Genomic DNA, 18,439 nt, shown 5'->3' on the forward strand with positions numbered 1-18,439 from the left:
ATTATTCCTTCCATGTCTTCTGGGGTTTTAGACATGCTCTCTGCAAAATTTCAGGAGCGGACACAATTCTGCATGGTAATCTGTTAAAGCAATAATGGCGTTATAAAAGCGGTCAGCAATCTGGATTGTTTTTCCAGAGACAACAAGCAAAATCCACTGTTTGCACGCAATTTTGTGAATAGAGCACACTTGGCTTGTTTAGCCAGACTCTCATCCACCGAGGCCATTGGATGGGTCTCATGTTCCACTGATTTATTTAGTTGAGTTAAACCCATGCAGATTCTAATTGAGCTGTTTGACTTTGGGATTGTGACCATTCCTGGACACTATTTTGTTGGCATGATTATTGGTGAGATATCTCCTTGCTGTAGCATGTTCTCAATTTCACCCTTGACTTTGTCCAAGAGTGGGTGAGAAGGGGCAAACTGGTTTAGCATCAGCTCTTAGGGTGATATGGTACGTGGTGTTTTCCATAGCCTGTAAATAATCTTGGAAATTCATTCCTGAATGTACTGCTGTAATGCTCATCAGCAACTTCTTCAACTTTTTAGATTAGCTTCAATTTTAAGCATGCTTTCTTGCTTAGTAAAGAAGATTATTGATTTTGGATGACATACAGAGGCTCAATGATTTCTCTATCTTTGTATTTCAACTTTGCCAGTGTGGCCTCACCCAGGCCCTGTAACTTGATAAATAAAGGTTGTAGATTAATGTAATTAGGACATTTTACTTCATCAGATGAAACAAAAACTGTGTCTAATTTAAACTGTAGGCTGTCCATCCACTTCAAGTTGTGTTTTCTTCTTATAGTCCACGTACTGAACGGCTCACTCATCCTTTTCCATGGGACCTTGCATTCTCTATGAACAACTGCTCTATTTTGCTTTCTGAGCTCAGCTTACCTTACAATTTGCACTGACTTGACTAGTTAAATCTTTTCATCTGCAAGAGATCTGATAGAGCTTCATCTAAGACCCGGTTTATGGCTAATATTCCGTAGTCACAATTTTCTGCTAGCCTGTTTAGATAGTTGATGAACAAATCCATGCTCTAGCCTATTCTTTGTTTTTGCTTGTTAAATTTTGCCCATTTAATAATTACATTTTTGCAAATGCTGAAATATTAACCAAATGCTTGGATTTCTTTGGAAGCAATTGAAGTCTCACTGATTCCTTGCATCACTAATACGTCACTGGCTACAGCTCCAACTGCACTGAGTACCATAGTGACCCGATCCTTTTGTTTTTTTGTACTAACCAAAAGCACTCCATCTGGAAAACCTCTCTTTCTCCAGTTGTCTCCTGTTGCGAGCCTTCAGCAGTCCGGAATGGTTCTGGGACTGATAGTGTGAATTCCATGCTTGTACTATGCCCTATAATAGTTGCTGCTTCACTGGTGTTGTTTGTTGATTCTGGTCTGTGCTCACTCCGGACTCTGGGTCTATGTCTCAGCTTGCACCTATTGCACCCGCGATATTCTGACTTTCTGATGAGTTTCAGATTTATTCCTATCATCCTTCTTTCAAGGATCTCTTGACTTGCCAGGTCTGTAGCTGCTTCTTGGAGTCTTTTGCTCGCTGTCTGCTGCCACCATGTTTAGTCGTGAAACCTACTGATCTCAGTCTTGAATATACTCAACAACTGAGCTTTCACAGCCTTCTGGGGTAAAGAATTCCAAAGATTTGCAGCCTCTGCATGAAGAAACTTCTTATCTCAATCCTAAATGGCTGACCTCTTACGCGGAGGCTGTGCCTCCTAATCCTAGACTTTCTAGCCAGGAGAAAAAGCCTCTTCGCATCTACCATGTCAAACCCCGTCAGAATTTTTCATGTTTCAGTGAGATCGCCTCTCTTTCTTATAAACGTCAGAGAGTATACACATTCTAAACAGTCTCTCCTCATTGGACAGCCTTCTCATCCCAGGAGTCAATGTTTTGAATTTTTGTTGCATTTCCTCCAAGCAAGGCATCCTATCTTTGGCAGACAATTTTGCAGTGATGATGGCTGAATGATGTTCTGCTGATGGTGAAGTAGAGGGAGCAGAATCATACAAAAAACCTACTTTCTGTAGAACTGGAACATGGGAAGGCAGAATTGAAGGGTAGGTTGGACTTAATCTATGGTGTATTTGTAAATGAGGATGAGAACTTTTAACTCTAGTGAGAGTGAAGAGGCAGTGAGGACTGAAGTGATGGGTGAGCAGGATTTAGTATGAGGTAGGATGCATGTAGTGAAGTTCTGGATGAGTTGTAATTTGTGTAGGGTGGAGCTTAGAAATTCAGTTTTGAGAGTGTTACAGAACTTGAGCTTGGAAGTGGCAAAATTATCTACGAAGAGAATGAGTAGATGCATAGGCAGATAATATTTTAGAATTGGGAATAATGTTGGTGATCTTTGTGGTGGTCAATGAAAATAAGGCAATGTCAAATGAGGGTCAGATTTGGCAGGAAATCTATCCCTGATCTGCCATTATAAATCCCCTGAATTGAGTTTCTTTCAGCACCAGGTGCTCAGGAATAACTTGCCCTCCCCAACAATGATTCAACCATGAACATTCCTGCCAGGATAAACAAGCAATAGGAGTTGTTGATTAGCACTCGACTCCACTTTCCATTATCACTACACCTCTTGCATTCCATTTACCACCATCAAAAGGTTGTCAGGTATTAACATTTTATAGAAAGAGGAAAGCCAGATGAGTTATCCATTGTGATGTGCAATGAGTCTCAGCTTAAGGTGAACATGGTAAGAATGCAAACATTGGACATCTTAATAGGTTGCCTAGCCAAGCCTCTTTATTGCTTTTCACTGTAATGCCATGTAGTGCCATGACAGAAGAACAGTGCCAATTGCTGAACTTTGTAAATGTATAGTTATGAATGAGTGAACATGCATTTATGTAGCACTTTTCATTACCTCAGACTCCCAGAGCACTTTACAGCCAATGATGTATTTTTGTAATGTAGTAGGTGTGACAGACAAGCTGTGCACAGCAAACTCCCACAATAGGATAATGGCCAGATGATGTTTTGTGATGGTGATTAAAGGATAAATATTGGTAAGGATACCAAAGGGAATTCCCCAGCCCTCCTTCAAATAGTGTCATATAATCTTCCAAGTCCACCTGAGAGGACAGTTTGGGCCTACAACTGAGCCACGGCTGACAAAACATTAATTTGCTTCTATTTCACAATGTAATGTCCCATCATTGTGTCACCCATGTTGCATATTAATTGGGTGACTATTAAGCAACAAGGGCTATATCAGGACAAGGTTACTTACAATTGTGGATTCATGCACTCATAAGTTGGTGTTGCTCTTGCCACCCATAGGATATCCAGATTTTACAAAGGAATGTCCCAAAATATAACAAGATGTGCTTATGTGTGTGGAGCAGGAGTAGTACTGTTCTGACTACTTAAATGCCTGTGAGATGCTGATATGCACTAACTTGAAATCTTCATCTCATAGCCCAGTTGAGAGCTGAATAAACCTTACCTGGAAAAGGGCTAACAAATACAAGTACTGGTGAAGTTTTAGATGTGAAGTTAGATCCCCTGGTTCAGGATTCAGGGCCAGTGTTTGCAAGAACTATGCCACCTATCCTTGCAGTTTTCTACATCTTTATGGTACTTGAAAGCTCTTTGAAGCTGTTAGGCTTTGCTGACCTTCAGTGTTATTTGTCATATGGTAAGTGTGGGAATTATAGCATGAGTTTTACTGATGCAAAGTGGTACAGCTTTATGAATTCAAACAAATCTGAAAATCTCTCATGCTTTATTTAAAATTCTCAGGATCAAATTCATACTCTTTCATCAAAAGAATACATGTTTTACACACAACATAATTTTGGTGAAATTTCAAATATTGGCACATAGGTAGCGACAACTTAAACGTGCTTTGTAGAAAACAAGAATGGCATTTTAGCTGCTTTCTGTTTGAGAAAAAGGCATTATCTCATTACCAGTAAATGTTACGACATACAATGACAGAATGTCCATTAGTATGCATTATTATTGTTCTTGGTTGGAAATCTTTATAACTAATATTCTTATAATAGTTCCGTGCTTTAAAAAGATTTTTGGTTCCTGGCTTGTATTTACACAAACATCTTTGCTGCAAAGTAAAATGAATAATCCAGGATTGTAAAATTATTCTAATCTCTAGTTGTAATGAAAATAATATATTGAGAACAGGAATCCATTTCTCTAAATTAACATATCCTTATAACATCTCTTTAGTAAATTTGGCAATGTACCTGAGACTAATATTCACTTTATTTCACTTTACAATGGAACTCTGTTCCGCTGTGTTAATTTTTTTGCTGATTTCATAGGCACAAACAAGTAAAACAATCATCATTGTGATTGATAAACAGTAGAGGACTTCAGGCACTGCTACCTCTGTGAAAAAGGGTCTTGTTAAAAATGCAGTTTTTGGTGAGTAACAAGTTTTACAAATTAGCTTTAAGTTGATCAAATTTAGGGTGTTGTAGACTTGGAATCAAAAAAACACATACATAAACTCATTACGTTTTGGTTGACTGAAAATAATCTTAGAATTATCATGATACATAGCTATAATAACTACAAATTCAGTAAACTGTGTTGCTATCCTTTCAAAGTTCAAAATCACAAAGGAGCTCTTCTGCCATTGACAAAGTTAAATTTATTCACTTGCCGGTGCATGGAACAAAATAACAGCTGACCTTCATTAATCAGATACAAATCCTTTCCTGTGTATCTTATTCAATGTTCTCCTCGTCACAGCTGTCCTGTAAGAAGAGTTTTTAAAAAAATGGTTATAGCTCACTTCATAGTTAAGATAGCTGAGCTGACTGCAACAGATTCCACTGTACTAAAAAGATCCAGTGACATAGTTAATGGCCTAGATTTTACAGTCAGCGGCAAAATGACAGTGTTCACCTCTGACCTGGAAGAAAGCTCCCCACAAAGAGCTGGCGATTTCTGTTCCATGGATTTCACCTCCCCTGACGTTAATTTCATTATGGCGCCAACTATAAGGCATCTAACATCCATCAACAGTGATGTCAACAGGCAGGCTAAGCAGTCTGACTGAAGAATTCTCATAACAGCAAGCCAGAAGTAAAATGCACAGATTATCCTCCTCATTTTGGGCAAAGTAAAGATTAGGATACACACATAAGGTAGAAGCTGAAATATCATACATAACACTTTTAAAATTATTTTAAAAATCTATGGAATTTTAACCATGATAGAGAAATTTGACATTCCACAAGTATAAAATTAAATTTTCAGGGTCAGAGGGATTGTTCAGCAGTGATTATAATTTGGTACACTATTCAAAAACCCCATTAACAAGGCATAACTTTTTCAAGAGTTTGTACAGCAACAGTAACAACATAAAAAGTGGAAGCTTAGGGAAATCTTAGAAATCACTTGAATTAACATCAATAAAGACTTTAACAGCACTTGTGGAGGAGCGGGGAATCACTTGCAGCAATTTTTGGATTTCTACATTTAGCTGCACACGTGTGGATGACAGATGTTGCTGCCAATTTCACAGGGCAACGATGACAAATGCTCACCGTTTTGCCATCATTACAATTACAAAATCTGGGCCAATTGGTTTAATAGGCTGTGTCACAAAGTGGTAAAGCACAGACTAGTGCCTGGAAATTCCCATCATGGATTTTTTTCTAATTTTTTCTAAAGCAAGGAACTTGTTTTATCATAGCAAGTTAGTGAATATTAGGAAGTCAATCAGGACCGTTTCAATTCTAACATCCAGTTCAAGTCTGAAACTGCTCAAACTGTTGTTTAATAATCTGCACCCTTGATTTAAGTAATATTGCATGCTTAGATTGAGCAGGGGTTGGTGGGGAAGAGCAGAGGTAGGGGATGGGGGCGAAAAGAGGTAGGCCTAAAAAAAGCAGAAAAATGAGCATGACAGGAAAGGATTAACTGAGCAAGAGTACAACACTTTTATGTGAAGAACTGTCTGTCTATTGGAAGTCTGCCTTTTACTACTTTGAACCTGTATCCCTTTGTCCTGCTTGTGCAATTTGGTTTGAAGTAATTTCTCAGATCTAGCTTTGCCATAGAGTTTACTAGCTTAGTTACTACCCAAGATCATCTCCCAGATGTCTTCTAATAAAGGAAAGGTTTGTCTGACACTAGCCCATTTTTAAAAAACTATCAAGGATTATTATATTCCATTACATAGTATTCTCATTCACATGGAACACAACTATGACCTAAGCAAAAAGTGGAAAATTCACATTAATGTCAGCATATTTTCTAAATGTGTGGGAAGTTGCACAGAAAGTCCCAACCGTGGGACACCGTGCTTACCTACTGTGCAATATAATGATGGATTGAAGCCCAGCATTTCCCAACAATGAGTCTCTATTCTCAGTACATTTCCTTGTAAAGCAGCAAAGCATTGCAAACTAGCAAACCAGTGAAACTCAAATTCTGTCAACCATGGAATTCTGATATATCACCTAGAGACTGACTCAAGGTGAAAATTCTATAAGAACACGTTGCCAGTGCTTCTGGACAAGGAATGGACTACTAAAAAATGTAAAGTAACTGCAAAAATGCAGGAAGGAATCAGGTTAACAAATTCAGATTTATGCTTAAGTTTGATGTTTTCGAAAAGGATTATAGAGCCTGAAACATTGCTCACTCTTGAAACGAATAAAATTTGCGTGTCAGGGTGGTTCTAATGTTGGAAACTTGTGTAGATAACTAGGAACTCTTGAGAATAATTGACACTTGTTTGTGCTTTTTTTTCCTTACCCATGACTTCTTCCAAGCCTGCATCATTTGTTCATGGTCATCTATTGCCTTCCTCCATTTTGCCAGTTCCTTCGACCACTTTTTTTGGGCAAGGGCATCTAAATCAAACGTATGCAAAGTAAATGCAACAACCCTATCACAAATATCTAATCCTACTATATTTGGAAATTAAAAATTAATATATGAATGAATCATATTTGAGTGTGTATTGTGTGAAACCAGTTGAGGGAGTGGAAATGAATCAGTCAGCATCTGTTCAAATTCAATGTTCTGATAAGGAATTAATCATTCAAACCACCTCACCAACAATTCGTTGGCCTGATACTAAATTTAAGTGGAGGGGGGTGATGCTGAACATATTGACATACTCCTGGGGACCCTAACTGTATCTCTAATCAGTGTTAAGTATGCAAAGGGAAATAGTGCTGTCATTATGAAGAGCATTTTTAGTACACAACAGAAACAACAGCCCATTTAATTAAAAAACAAAGTAAAAAAAGTACAAAATACAGAAATCTACAACTGAAATAGTTGTCTAGTCACTTTGTAGATCCCCCTCATGAACCATACTTTGAGCATCTATGTCTTGGTAGCCCATAAACTTAAATAGTGGTGCACCCCATGAGCTTTGTATACTGTTCTTGACCAAACTTACAAAGCTTTGTATTCCACTGAAGTATATGGTTTAGAGTTAAAATTTCAGTTTCATGACCCATCATCAGAAATTAATTGGATTAAGTTAATGCATACATATATATGCCAGATAAACTTGTATCAAAGTATTATAGAAGGGAGTTTTTTGAAGAGGTAACAGAGAGGGTTGATAAGGACAATGTTGTTAGTGTGGTATACATTGACTTCCCAAGGCATTTGTTACAGTGTTGCACAACAGACTTGTGAGCAAAGTTATGGTTCATGGAATAAAAGGGAAAGTATTAACATGGATGCAAATAAAAACAGAAAATGTTGAAAAAACTCAACAGGTCTGACAGTATCTGTGAAGAGAAAAACAAAGTTAACGTTTCGAGTCTCTCTGACAATCATTTTGCATTAGTGCAAAAAGCTCTCCTCACTAGCCTATCATGTCTACCCTCAAAGTTCCCACTAATCCAAAACATAATCACCCCCACATCTTTGTTGACCTACCTTGGCTCCAAGTTTTCAACACTATCCACGGTCAGATGTTTTTCCCATTCCACACCCTTAAATCTTCTTGGCTCTGTTCTTTTGTACATCCCTTTCACTCTACCATTGGTGGTAGAACCATCAGTCCTCTGGCTCTGCTCTCTAGAACTCCCTCATTAAACTTTCTGCCTTTGTACCTTTAAAAATCTTCTCAGCGCCAATCTTTTCAATTAAGATTTAGTCAACCCTCCTAATCTCTTCTTTCATCATTGGGTTTCTGTTGCTTATTTATTCTTATACTTTTCTCCCCACTAGATTCTAATTACAATGAGGAGTTGTTATCATCAAGACCCTGGGTTACATCATCACCATGGAAACAGAAATAGTTGGTGCTGAGACTAGAAAGCAGATAAGGGAGGCCCTGGGGCTTGTGCTGGTCACAGACCTTTCTGGGATTCTGATTGGTTATCGTTTGGGGGTGGGAGGTGGAAGAAAGTAAAGCGCCTTGGGACATCTTGTGCAAATTAAATGCAAGTTGTTTCATTGCTTACCTTCAACTACAATGAGTACATTTGACTTTGCTTTTCCTTTTTTGGATGTAACATGACAGTGATATTGTGTGTCAGTTGTTACTGTGTCCTTCAGCCAACTGATAACATGGATTCTCCCATCTTTTAATGGCTGAGTTTGGTGCTTAATGGAATCGGTCACCCTTTGACCATTTTTCTTCCAAATAAAGTGCAAATCTTTGGGTCCTGTGGAAAGCAATAATTTGGTAAATTATCACATTTGTTTACTGGTTCCTCCTTCCAAGTTGTTCCCCTTTAAGGTTCTTAATACTATATCATCTTATCAAGAGAGACTGCCATAAGTGTAGATTTGTGACTGGCTGTCAGGAAAGACAACTGAAGCAGATTGATCTGGAGGATGTTAGTGAAGTAGATTCCCATGTGATGTATCGTGCTGACGGTCAGTGAAAAGCAATGGAGGCAAGTGAGAACAATCCTGTAACTTAGCTGCTTGGATGAAATGTCTGGTTATACCATGGCACTCAGTGGATTCCTTCTTAAGTAATGACACGTAAGGCCAGTGAAGATATTGAATTGCTGTATACATTGAATACCAAATTTTCTTGCCACGACGTTCTTCCCAAGTTTGATGTTGAATCAAACTTTATTGATTGATATTAGAATATTGATCCTGCTACTTAAAAAATCATTTGAATAACCACTAAACTGGTAACATTGTCAGTTCTTTTGCATTATCAACAGATTTTCATTTTCCCGTTGCTGTAGTTTTGTTCCAACTATATTTGATAGTTACAGCTAGCCTATCACCCTCATTATTACAGTACATTTGTGTCTTATAAAGCCACAAGGGCTGTTCCCTTCACTATTTTCATTTATTCTTAATACTCATTATAGTTCAGATTGTAATACACAAAAAGTTTAGCTCCCAGGGTCATGCCACAATGAGCACAGCTGCATGACCTCAGCTCTGAAATTTCCCTCTAAAACTTCTGCCTCTCTGCCTCACTTTCCTTCTTTAAGACATTACTTAAAACTACCATTTTGACTAAGTATCTGGTAATTTACCCTCATATCTCATTATTGGCTCAGTGTCCAACTTTGTTTAATAATGTAACTAAAGTGCCTTGAGACATTTTATTAAAGGTGCTATATAAATAAATTGTTGACTATATTTGCATTTTTAACCACGGGTTCCCGCATTCACTGAGGCCAGAATTTTACGTCTCGCAGGTGGGCCTATGCTTGACCCAAATGGATGTGAAATAGTGCAAGATGACATCAGGCATGCACCCCAACATCATCCCACACAGTCTTCAGGTCAGCAGGTGCGCGTGGGTGTTAGAGCTGTGCCTGCCAATTACAGGGCTACTTAAGGCCATTAAAAAGGCAATTGATCCTGATTTTACATTGCCCATGTGACAAGGGCTCAAAATAGGCTGGCGGGCAGCCCACTTTTAACATCCCAAGAGTGGGATAAAATGGGGCAGCAGCATTGCCAGTGTGGGTAGTGAGGAGTTTAGGAGATAGTTTGCTGCTGGTTGCTTATTTGAACTTGACAGCTTCATCTCTGTTCTGAGCTTCAGCCTTTGCATTTCTAGACTTCAATTCAGGATTCATTGGTGTCTCCAAGGCTGCCGGAGGATTTTGACTATGTGGACTCTTCCAAGCACCAGACAGCCTTCTGTTACCCTCTTAATGGGGATTATGGTCTCCGCTGGTGGCACCTCCTCCTCTGAGGAAGAGAGGAGCAGAAGGGAGAGGAGGCCTGTTGTCCTTATGCAACTTCCAGGAGAGCGACCCATGGGAGGAGAGGCATAGGCACAAAGGGCGCAAGGCAAGCAGGAAGTCCAAGGAGAAAGGAGCCGCAGAAAACGCCACTATCCTGCTGCCAGGGTTTACTGGCAGTGATGCAGCTGCCTCAACATGCCTGAGGTGCAATGCCAAAGGAGACTCTGCCTCTCCAGGGGAACAGTTTTGCCAGATGATTAGGCCTGAGATCAGCTCCAACTGTGTGGGTGGACACCCAATGCCAGTGGCTCTGAAGGTCACAGTGGCCCTCAACCTCGATGTCTCTAGCTCTTTATGGAGTCTCCGAATCAGCTGTCCACAGCTGCGCCAGGCTGGTAACTGATGCTCTGTCAGGCGGGTAATGACATTTGTTCATCCCTGTACTGACTAGCGTGCCAGAGGCTTTGCAGCAATTGCTGGGTTCTCCACTATCCAGGGTGCCATCGACTGCAAACATGTAACCATCAAGGCGCCAGTGGGTCAGCCGGGGTGCCTTTGTCAACAGGAAGGACTTCCACCTGATGAACATTCAGATAGTGTGTAACCACAAAACGCAGATTCTGCAAGTCTGTGCAAGGTACCCTGGCAGCTGCCATGATGCTTTCATCCTCAGACACTCACAGATGCCAAGGCTGTTCGCTGCTCCAGCTCAATTGGATGGATGGCTGTTGGGTGACAAAAGCTACCTTTTGAAAAAGTGGCTTATGACACCTCTCTGCCAACCAAGAACAGCGGCAGAGCAGCGACATAACAGGAGTCATGCCTCCACAAAGGCAGTTTCTGAAGATGCACTTCCAATGTCTGGACCACTCAGGGGGAGCACTACAGTACCCTCCAGAGCAACTATCACTGATAGTGGATGCATGCTGCGCTCTCCACAATCTGGCTTTGGCAAGTGGGGGACCCACTGAAGGAAGAGAAACTTGAGCCAGCTTCATAGGCCATAGATAATCACAGAATCATTACGGTGTAGGAAGCCATTCGACCCATTGTGTCTGCACTGGCTTTCTGAGCATTTTAACTTAGTGTCAATCTCCTGCCTTTTCCCTGTAGCCCTGCGCATTGTTCCTATTTAAATAATCATCCAATGCCCTCTTGAATGCCTCAATTGAACCTGCCTCCACCACACTTCCAGGCAGTGCATTCCAAACCCTAACTACTCGCTGTGTAAAAAAGTTTTTTCTCACATCGCATTTACTTCATTTGCAAAACACTTTAAAACTGTGCCCTCTTGATCCTTTTATGAGTGGGAACAGTTTCTCCTTATCTACTCTGTCCAGACCCCTCATGATTTTGAAAATTTCTATCACGTCTCCTCTCAGCCTTGTCCTCTCCAAGGAAAACAGTGCCAACTTCTCCAATCTTTCCCCATAACTGAAGTGTCTTATTCCTGGAACCATTCTCGTAAACCTCTTCTGAATTCTCCAATGCGTTCAAATCCTTCCTATTGTGTGGTGCCCAGAACTGTACACAATACTCCAGCTGAGGTGTAACCAGTGTCTTATGTAAGTTCATCATAACTTCCTTGCCCTTATAATCTATGGCCCTATTAATGAAGCCTAGAATATTGTATGCTTTAAAAAGAGCTCTATCTGTCCTGCCACCTTTACTGACTTATGTAAACATACACTCAGGTGTCTCTGCTCCTGCACACCCTTTAGAATAGTATCCTTTATTTTATACTATCTCTCCATGTTCTTTGTACCAAAGTGTGTCACCTCACACTTTTCCACATTGAGCTTCATCTGCCACCTATCTGCCCACTCCATCTATCTGTCAATGTCCTTCTGAAGTTCTACACTGTCCTCCTCACAATTTACAATTCTCCCAAGTTTTGTGCCATCTGCAAACTTTGAAATTGTGCCCTGCACGCCAAGATCCAGATCATTTATATATGTCAGGAAAAGCAAGGGTCCCAATACCGACCCCTGGGGAACTTCACTACAAACATTCTTCCAGCCCAAAAAATACCCATTAACCATTACTCTCCATATCCCTCAGCCAATTTTGTATCCATGTTGCTACTGCCCCTTTTATTCCATGACCTATAAATTTCCTCACAAGTCTGTTATGTGGTACTCTATCAAATGCCTTTTGGAAATCCATATACACCACATCAACGACCTTGCCCTGATCAGCCATCTCTGTTACCTCTTCAAAAAACATCAGCAAGCTAGTTAAACATGATTTTCCTTTAACAAATCCATGCTGACTCTTCCAAATCAATCCACATTTTTCCATGTAACAATTAATTCTATCCCAAATAATTGTTTCTAGAAGTTTTCCCACCCACTGAAGTTAAACTGACTGGTTTGTAATTACAAGGCAGATCTTTTTTGAACAAGATCATAATGTTTGCAATTCTCCAATCCTCCAGCACCTCCCCCGAACCCAGGGAACATCGAAAGATTATTGCCGGTGCCTCTGCAATTTCCACTCTCGCTTCCTTCAATATTCTTGGATGCATCTCATTCGGTCCCGGTGCCTTATCAACTTTAAGTACCAACAGCTTATCCAATATCTCCTCCTTATCAATTTTAAACCCTTCTAGTGACTGAATTTCCTCCTAAGTCACCATGGCCTGGGCAGCATCTGCCTCATAGGTGAAGACAGATGCAAAGTATTTATTTAACATCTCAGCCATGCCTCATGCCTCTGTGTAAATCCCCTTTTTGGTCCCTAATCATCCCTATTCCTCCGTTTACCACTCTTTTACTATTGACGTGCTTATTGAATACTTTGGGATTTCCTTTTATGTTAGCTCACATCCCTTCCAAACCTTCAGTATTCAACTTGGTTTTCAGTTGTATTTGCTACCTGACACCTGTTGTAAGTACGCTTTTTCTCCTTTAACTTAATTTCTATCACCTTTGTCATCCAGGGAGCTCTGAACTTGTTTGTCCTACCCTTCCCTTTTGAAGGAACATACCTTGACTGTGCCCAAACCATCTCCTCTTTGATGGTAGCCCATTGTTCAGCTACCGTTTTCCCCGCCAATCTTTGGTTCCAGTCTATCTGACCCAGCTCTGTTCTTGCCCCATCGAAGTCCGCTCTCCACCAGTTGATTATTCTTTCTCTGGATTGACAAATGTCATTTTCCACTGTCATCCTAAACCTTATGATACAATGATCACTGTCCCCTAAATGTCCCCCCACTGTCACTTGATCTACTTGGCCCGCCTCATTCCCAAGAACCAGGTCTAGCAGTACCTACTTTCTTGTTGGACTGGACACACACTTGTCTAGGGAATTCTTCTGAACAAAATCTAGGAATGCCTGTCCCTCACTGCCCCTTACACTACCACTATCCCAGTCTATATGCGGATAATTAAAGTCTCCCATTATAACTACTCTATGATGCTTACACCTCTCTGTAATTTCCTTGCAGATTTGTTCCTCCATATCCTTCCCACTAGCTTGTGGTGTATACACCGAGCAATATAATTGCACCCTCTAGCCAAACCAATTCGGTCCTTGAAGCCTCTGACACATCCTCTTTCTCCAATACGATCCTTAACCAAAAATGCCACCCTTCCACCTATTTTCCCTTTCCTATCTTTTCTGAACACTTTGTAACCAGGAATATTCAGCATCCAGATCTGCCCTTCCTTAAGCCAGGTCTCCACTATTGCCACAATATCATAACCCCACAAGGCAATCTGTGTCTGTAACTCACCGATTTTATTAACTATACTCCATGCATTCACATACATGCAGTGTAACCCTGATTTAGACTTCATTACTTGCCCCTTACTCCGACTCTGTCTATTAACTTACTATTCTCTATTTTAGTGCTATCTGCCTCTCCCAGTATTCCGTACACCCTGGTATTATTTTCTAATATTCTCTCCTGGTTCCCACACCCCTGATGAGTTAATTTAAACCCTCCCCAACAGCATTAGCAAAACAAGGATCTCAGTCCCAGCTCTGTTCAGGTACAACCCGTCCAGCTTGTACAGGTGCCATCTCCCCTAGAGGCAGTCCCAGTGCCCCAGGAATCTAAAGCCCTCCCTCCTGCACCATCTTTCCAGCCATGCATTCATCTGTCTTATCTTCCTATTTCTGTACTCACTTGCATGTGGCATTGGGAGTAATCCGGAGATTACTACTTTAGAGGTCCTGTTTGCTAATTTTCTACCTAGCTCCCTAAATTCCGATTGCAGGTCCTCATCCCCCGTCCTACCAATGTCGTTAGTACCAATGTGGACCACGACCTCTGGCTGTTCGCCCTCCCCCACAAGGATGCCCTGCAGCTGTTCTGTGATATCGTTGACCCTAGCACCAGGAAAGCAACAAATCATCCTGGAGTCACGTTGATGGCTGCAGAAATGCCTGTCTGCTCCCCTAACCAAAGAATCCCCTATCAGCACTGCCCTTCCACTCTTCTTCCTCCCCTCCTGTACAGCTGGGCCACCGTGGTGCCACTGGCTTGGCTCTTGCTGCACTCCTCCAAGGATTCATCGCCCAGACCAATATCCAGAATAGAAAACTGGTTAGTGAGCGGGACCTCTGGGGACTCCTACATTACCTACCTGTTTCTCTTGAACTGCCTGGCAGTCACCCATTCCCTACCTGCCTGCTTGCCCCTAACTTGCGGTGTGACCACCTCTCTGAATGTGCTATCTGCATAGTTCTCTGCCTCACAGATGCACCTCAGTGACGCCAGCCGCTGCTCAAGCTCTGAAGCGTGGAGCTCAAGCTTGTGCAGCTGGTGACACTACTTGCACATGGGCTCGTCTGGGTCACGAGAAGTGTCCATGACTCCCCACGTGCCGCAGGACAGGCATTCTGCTTGGCTGAGCTGTCCTGCCGTGCCTTAACTTTAAACTTTTAAACCACTTTTTTACTTAAACTTCAGTTACTTTTACTTACTTCAACTTACTTTAACTTTACTCTTGTATTATTAACTATAAATTGGAGATTAGTAGAAAGTAGAAATGCTTCGCCCTTACTCACAAATCAGCTCCCTCTCCTCTGCCTATAAATTCTTACTTTCTCTGTGCTTGTTTAGAAATTTATGTTTCTGTACTCGCACTGTTTTTAATCTCCCGACTGTCTCTCCACTGTCGCTGTTTTATCCCCCGAACTCCCGCCGTTTTATCCCCCGAACTCTCGCCGTTTTATCCCCTGAACTCTCGCCGTTTTATCCCCTGAACTCTCGCCGTTTTATCCCCCGCACTCTCGGCGTTTTATCCCCCGATCTCTCACCGTTTTATCCTCGATCTCTTGCCGTTTTATCCTCAATCTCTCGCTGTTTTATCCCCCAATCTCTCCAGTATTGAGTCAGAAGAGAAGCCTGATGAGGAGTACGGCGAGGGTGAGGGGGCAGACCTCTGGGTCCTTCAGGGAGGCAGGGATACCAGGGACACCTTGATCCAACACTCCTTTAACTAGGCTGCCGAAGATCTGCTTCCACCTCATGCCAGGACTGTCACCTCCATCCCGGATGTCTGAAATGACCCTTTCCTTTGAACCCAAAGTCCACTCAGTGCCTGTGCAATAAAGTTTAGAGCCACTCACATCCAGCATGAGATACTGAGGTGCCCTGCACCAACAAAAGAAGTGAAGCACACTCGGGCCATTAAGACAAAAGTAAAATTTATATCATGTTGGCACTCACATTAAATGGTCATAACTATATCTGGTGTTAATGATCACACCAGTAAACGTATTAACAAAACATGGCAGACAGATTACCCGGGAACAGTCCATCTTGTGCTCATGGTGCCTTAAACTTATATTTGTCAGTGCTGTGTCTTGTTGACTTCCCTCCCCACTCCTCTCTGGCAGCGGCATTGGGGACAGCCTGCTGACTGTGCTCTCCTGTTGGCATTTATGACCTTGGCGGTCGTCCTCTGGCTAGTGGAGCCCGTGCTGGCCCCACCTGGGAGGGAGTGGCCAGTGCCACGGCTGGCATCTCCCCAGTCATTGCAGCCTCATCAGATGTGACGGTCACTGGCAGAGGGGTGGAGGAGCTGATGCTGTCATCCTGAGCGCCCAGAAGCCCACAGAGACGTCAAGCAGCTCCTGCGCTAATGCAAGGAGCAGGACCTCCCTACTCTCCATTGATAGACGGGCACATAGCTGGGATACTGGGTGCCTCATCTATCTCCCACACTGGCACTGACCATCTGAGGTCGTTGCTTGTGTGAGGGTTTGCAGGTCTGAGCACAACCCCAGGTTCTGTTCCTGGAGCTGCCTCTCCATGAGAGTCACCACTCTCTCAATGGAGGAGGCAGTGTGCTCGGCCATGAGGGTCAATGCAGTGCTGATGGTCCGCATGGACTCCTCCACAATGGAGACCATGTCATGTGTACCGTCAATGATCTCCACCAGATCCCCCTGCACATCCCACTGGATGTCCAGCATCTGCCACCTATTAGACGATTCCAGAGGCTCATCTGCCTTTGAATCAGCATTGTCCTGGTCTCCAGCAGTCCTTCAACTGCCAGCACCTTGGGCACTCTCTGCCTCCACCTGCTCCTCAAGTGAGAATGAAGTGCCCTCACTGCTATGCACCGGCATTCTAGCCGATGGTCTAACATCCACCAAGATGCTGGTATCTGCGCCAGTGCTTGGTGCAGAGAGGGGGTGTTATGCAGGTGCATCTAAAGCCCAGGGGTCCTCTGGCATCAAGGGTGGCTCTTCGGGACCTGTATTCATGGATGAGCTGGTGATTCTAGGGGAGAACAAGGACATGTGATCAGTTTAAGTAATCACACTGTCACTGTGCATGGCAGGCACCTTAGTGAGATAATGGAGATCTGCATCATTGGGCCATTGTCTTTGAATGACCAATGGGAACTCCAGGTTTGAGGCTCCCATTAATGATGAGACTACACAAGACTGCATGCACAATCCGGCACTCTCACCTCTGTGCACTGCACTCTTACCTTCGTCAGAGACCCCTGCATCTCCATGACCGGCTGACCAAGGTGGGTGGTGGCTCTCTAGCTCCAAGGCATCCATCTGGTACCTTGTCAGAATGAGGTGGTTTAGGGGGGGCCTCTGCCTGTCTTAGTTCTTTCGTCGGTTTTATGGTTCCTCATCTCCTGAAAGGGCAGAGGAGCATTGATTAGTCCACTCTCTATCTGCAGCACCATAGCAGCCTGACCAATCTCACCTGAGGAACACATCAAAGGGCACATCCGAGTCATGGCCCTCGAGCTGCAAGGCACTCAGGCCAAGCAGCCAGACTCACCCCTTGGCCAGTGTCAGTGTCAGTTGGCACTAAGACTCTAACATCTCTGAGCTCCACAGGGGGGACTGCCAGCCCTTTACACTTCTCCACACTGATCCATGCCAACTTGGTACTCACCTTTGCTGTGCTCAGCAGATCGTTGAACCTTTAGCGGCACTGCACCCATGTGTGCCGCACAACATTGTGGCCACTGACCTCGGCTGCCACTTCCTCCCAGGCTTGTTTGGTCAGGTGTGGTGGCCTCCTCCTACCATCCCTGGGTACTAGAGTGTCCCGCCTGACGCCATTCTCCTCCACAAGGGCCACGAGGCAGTCACCTGAGAAACGGAGTGTGGTTGAGCACCCACCCGACCTGCCCTCCCACCTGATGTTTCCAGCCGCTGGTGAAGCCGTTGTTTGAATGAAATGGCTTCCTGGATAGACTCCAAAGATTCTCGCCTGGCAGCCTTCAGGAAGCTGCCTCTGCCGGTTTTAAAGTGCCCACCGGGTCGCCATTGGACCCGGTGCCTGACGCCCCATCCTGATCTTTGAGAAGATGCGTTTCACGTTGGCCGGGCCTTAATCGGCATGAAATCGTGTTTGCAATGCGACTGCAGCCAGGAGCGGATTCCACATCCGCTTCCACTCCCGCCAACTTGGCGCACACACCATACGTGAAATTCAAGCCTTAAAGTACACAAGCACATTAAATTATGTCCCTGCTGTGATAAAAGCTGTTAAGTCTCACTCATTTTAAGATAGATTACTTGGATTTAAAATTTAACTTATGGTGATATTTGGTTCCTGAAATGTTTTCCAGGAGAAATTGTCTGGTGTCTAGTTTTTGTTTCTAGCAACTTCCTTAAGATCCTACATGTATGAAATAAATGTAAACATCCCAAGTGTTTCCAATAAAAAGATAACCCCTTGGAAAAAGTTGCTTCATGCTTCAAAGAGTTTATTGTCTCATTGCCCTTGGACCATAATCCTCCAAATATTTCATCAAATTGACTCTTTGACAGCAGGGTTGATA

The 18,439-nt window shown here is 42.8% G+C and overlaps 1 protein-coding gene across 1 annotated transcript in view; it reads right to left on the reverse strand.

The window, feature by feature from the left end:
- Positions 1-4,522: 4,522 nt before the first annotated feature.
- Positions 4,523-18,439, reverse strand: part of LOC121277239 (semaphorin-4D-like) — a 205,624-nt gene continuing 191,707 nt past the window's right edge. Inside the window, exons 19-21 of the mRNA XM_041186432.1 lie at positions 8,460-8,663; positions 6,784-6,881; positions 4,523-4,772 (exon numbers count right to left, since the gene is read on the reverse strand). Of these exons, the coding sequence (XP_041042366.1) occupies positions 4,743-4,772; positions 6,784-6,881; positions 8,460-8,663 (332 nt within the window). The 3' untranslated portion in view covers positions 4,523-4,742. The remainder of the gene's footprint in view (positions 4,773-6,783; positions 6,882-8,459; positions 8,664-18,439) is intronic.

This window comes from Carcharodon carcharias, chromosome 4 (assembly GCF_017639515.1).
Source record: "Carcharodon carcharias isolate sCarCar2 chromosome 4, sCarCar2.pri, whole genome shotgun sequence".
Taxonomy (NCBI): Eukaryota; Metazoa; Chordata; class Chondrichthyes; order Lamniformes; family Lamnidae; genus Carcharodon; species Carcharodon carcharias.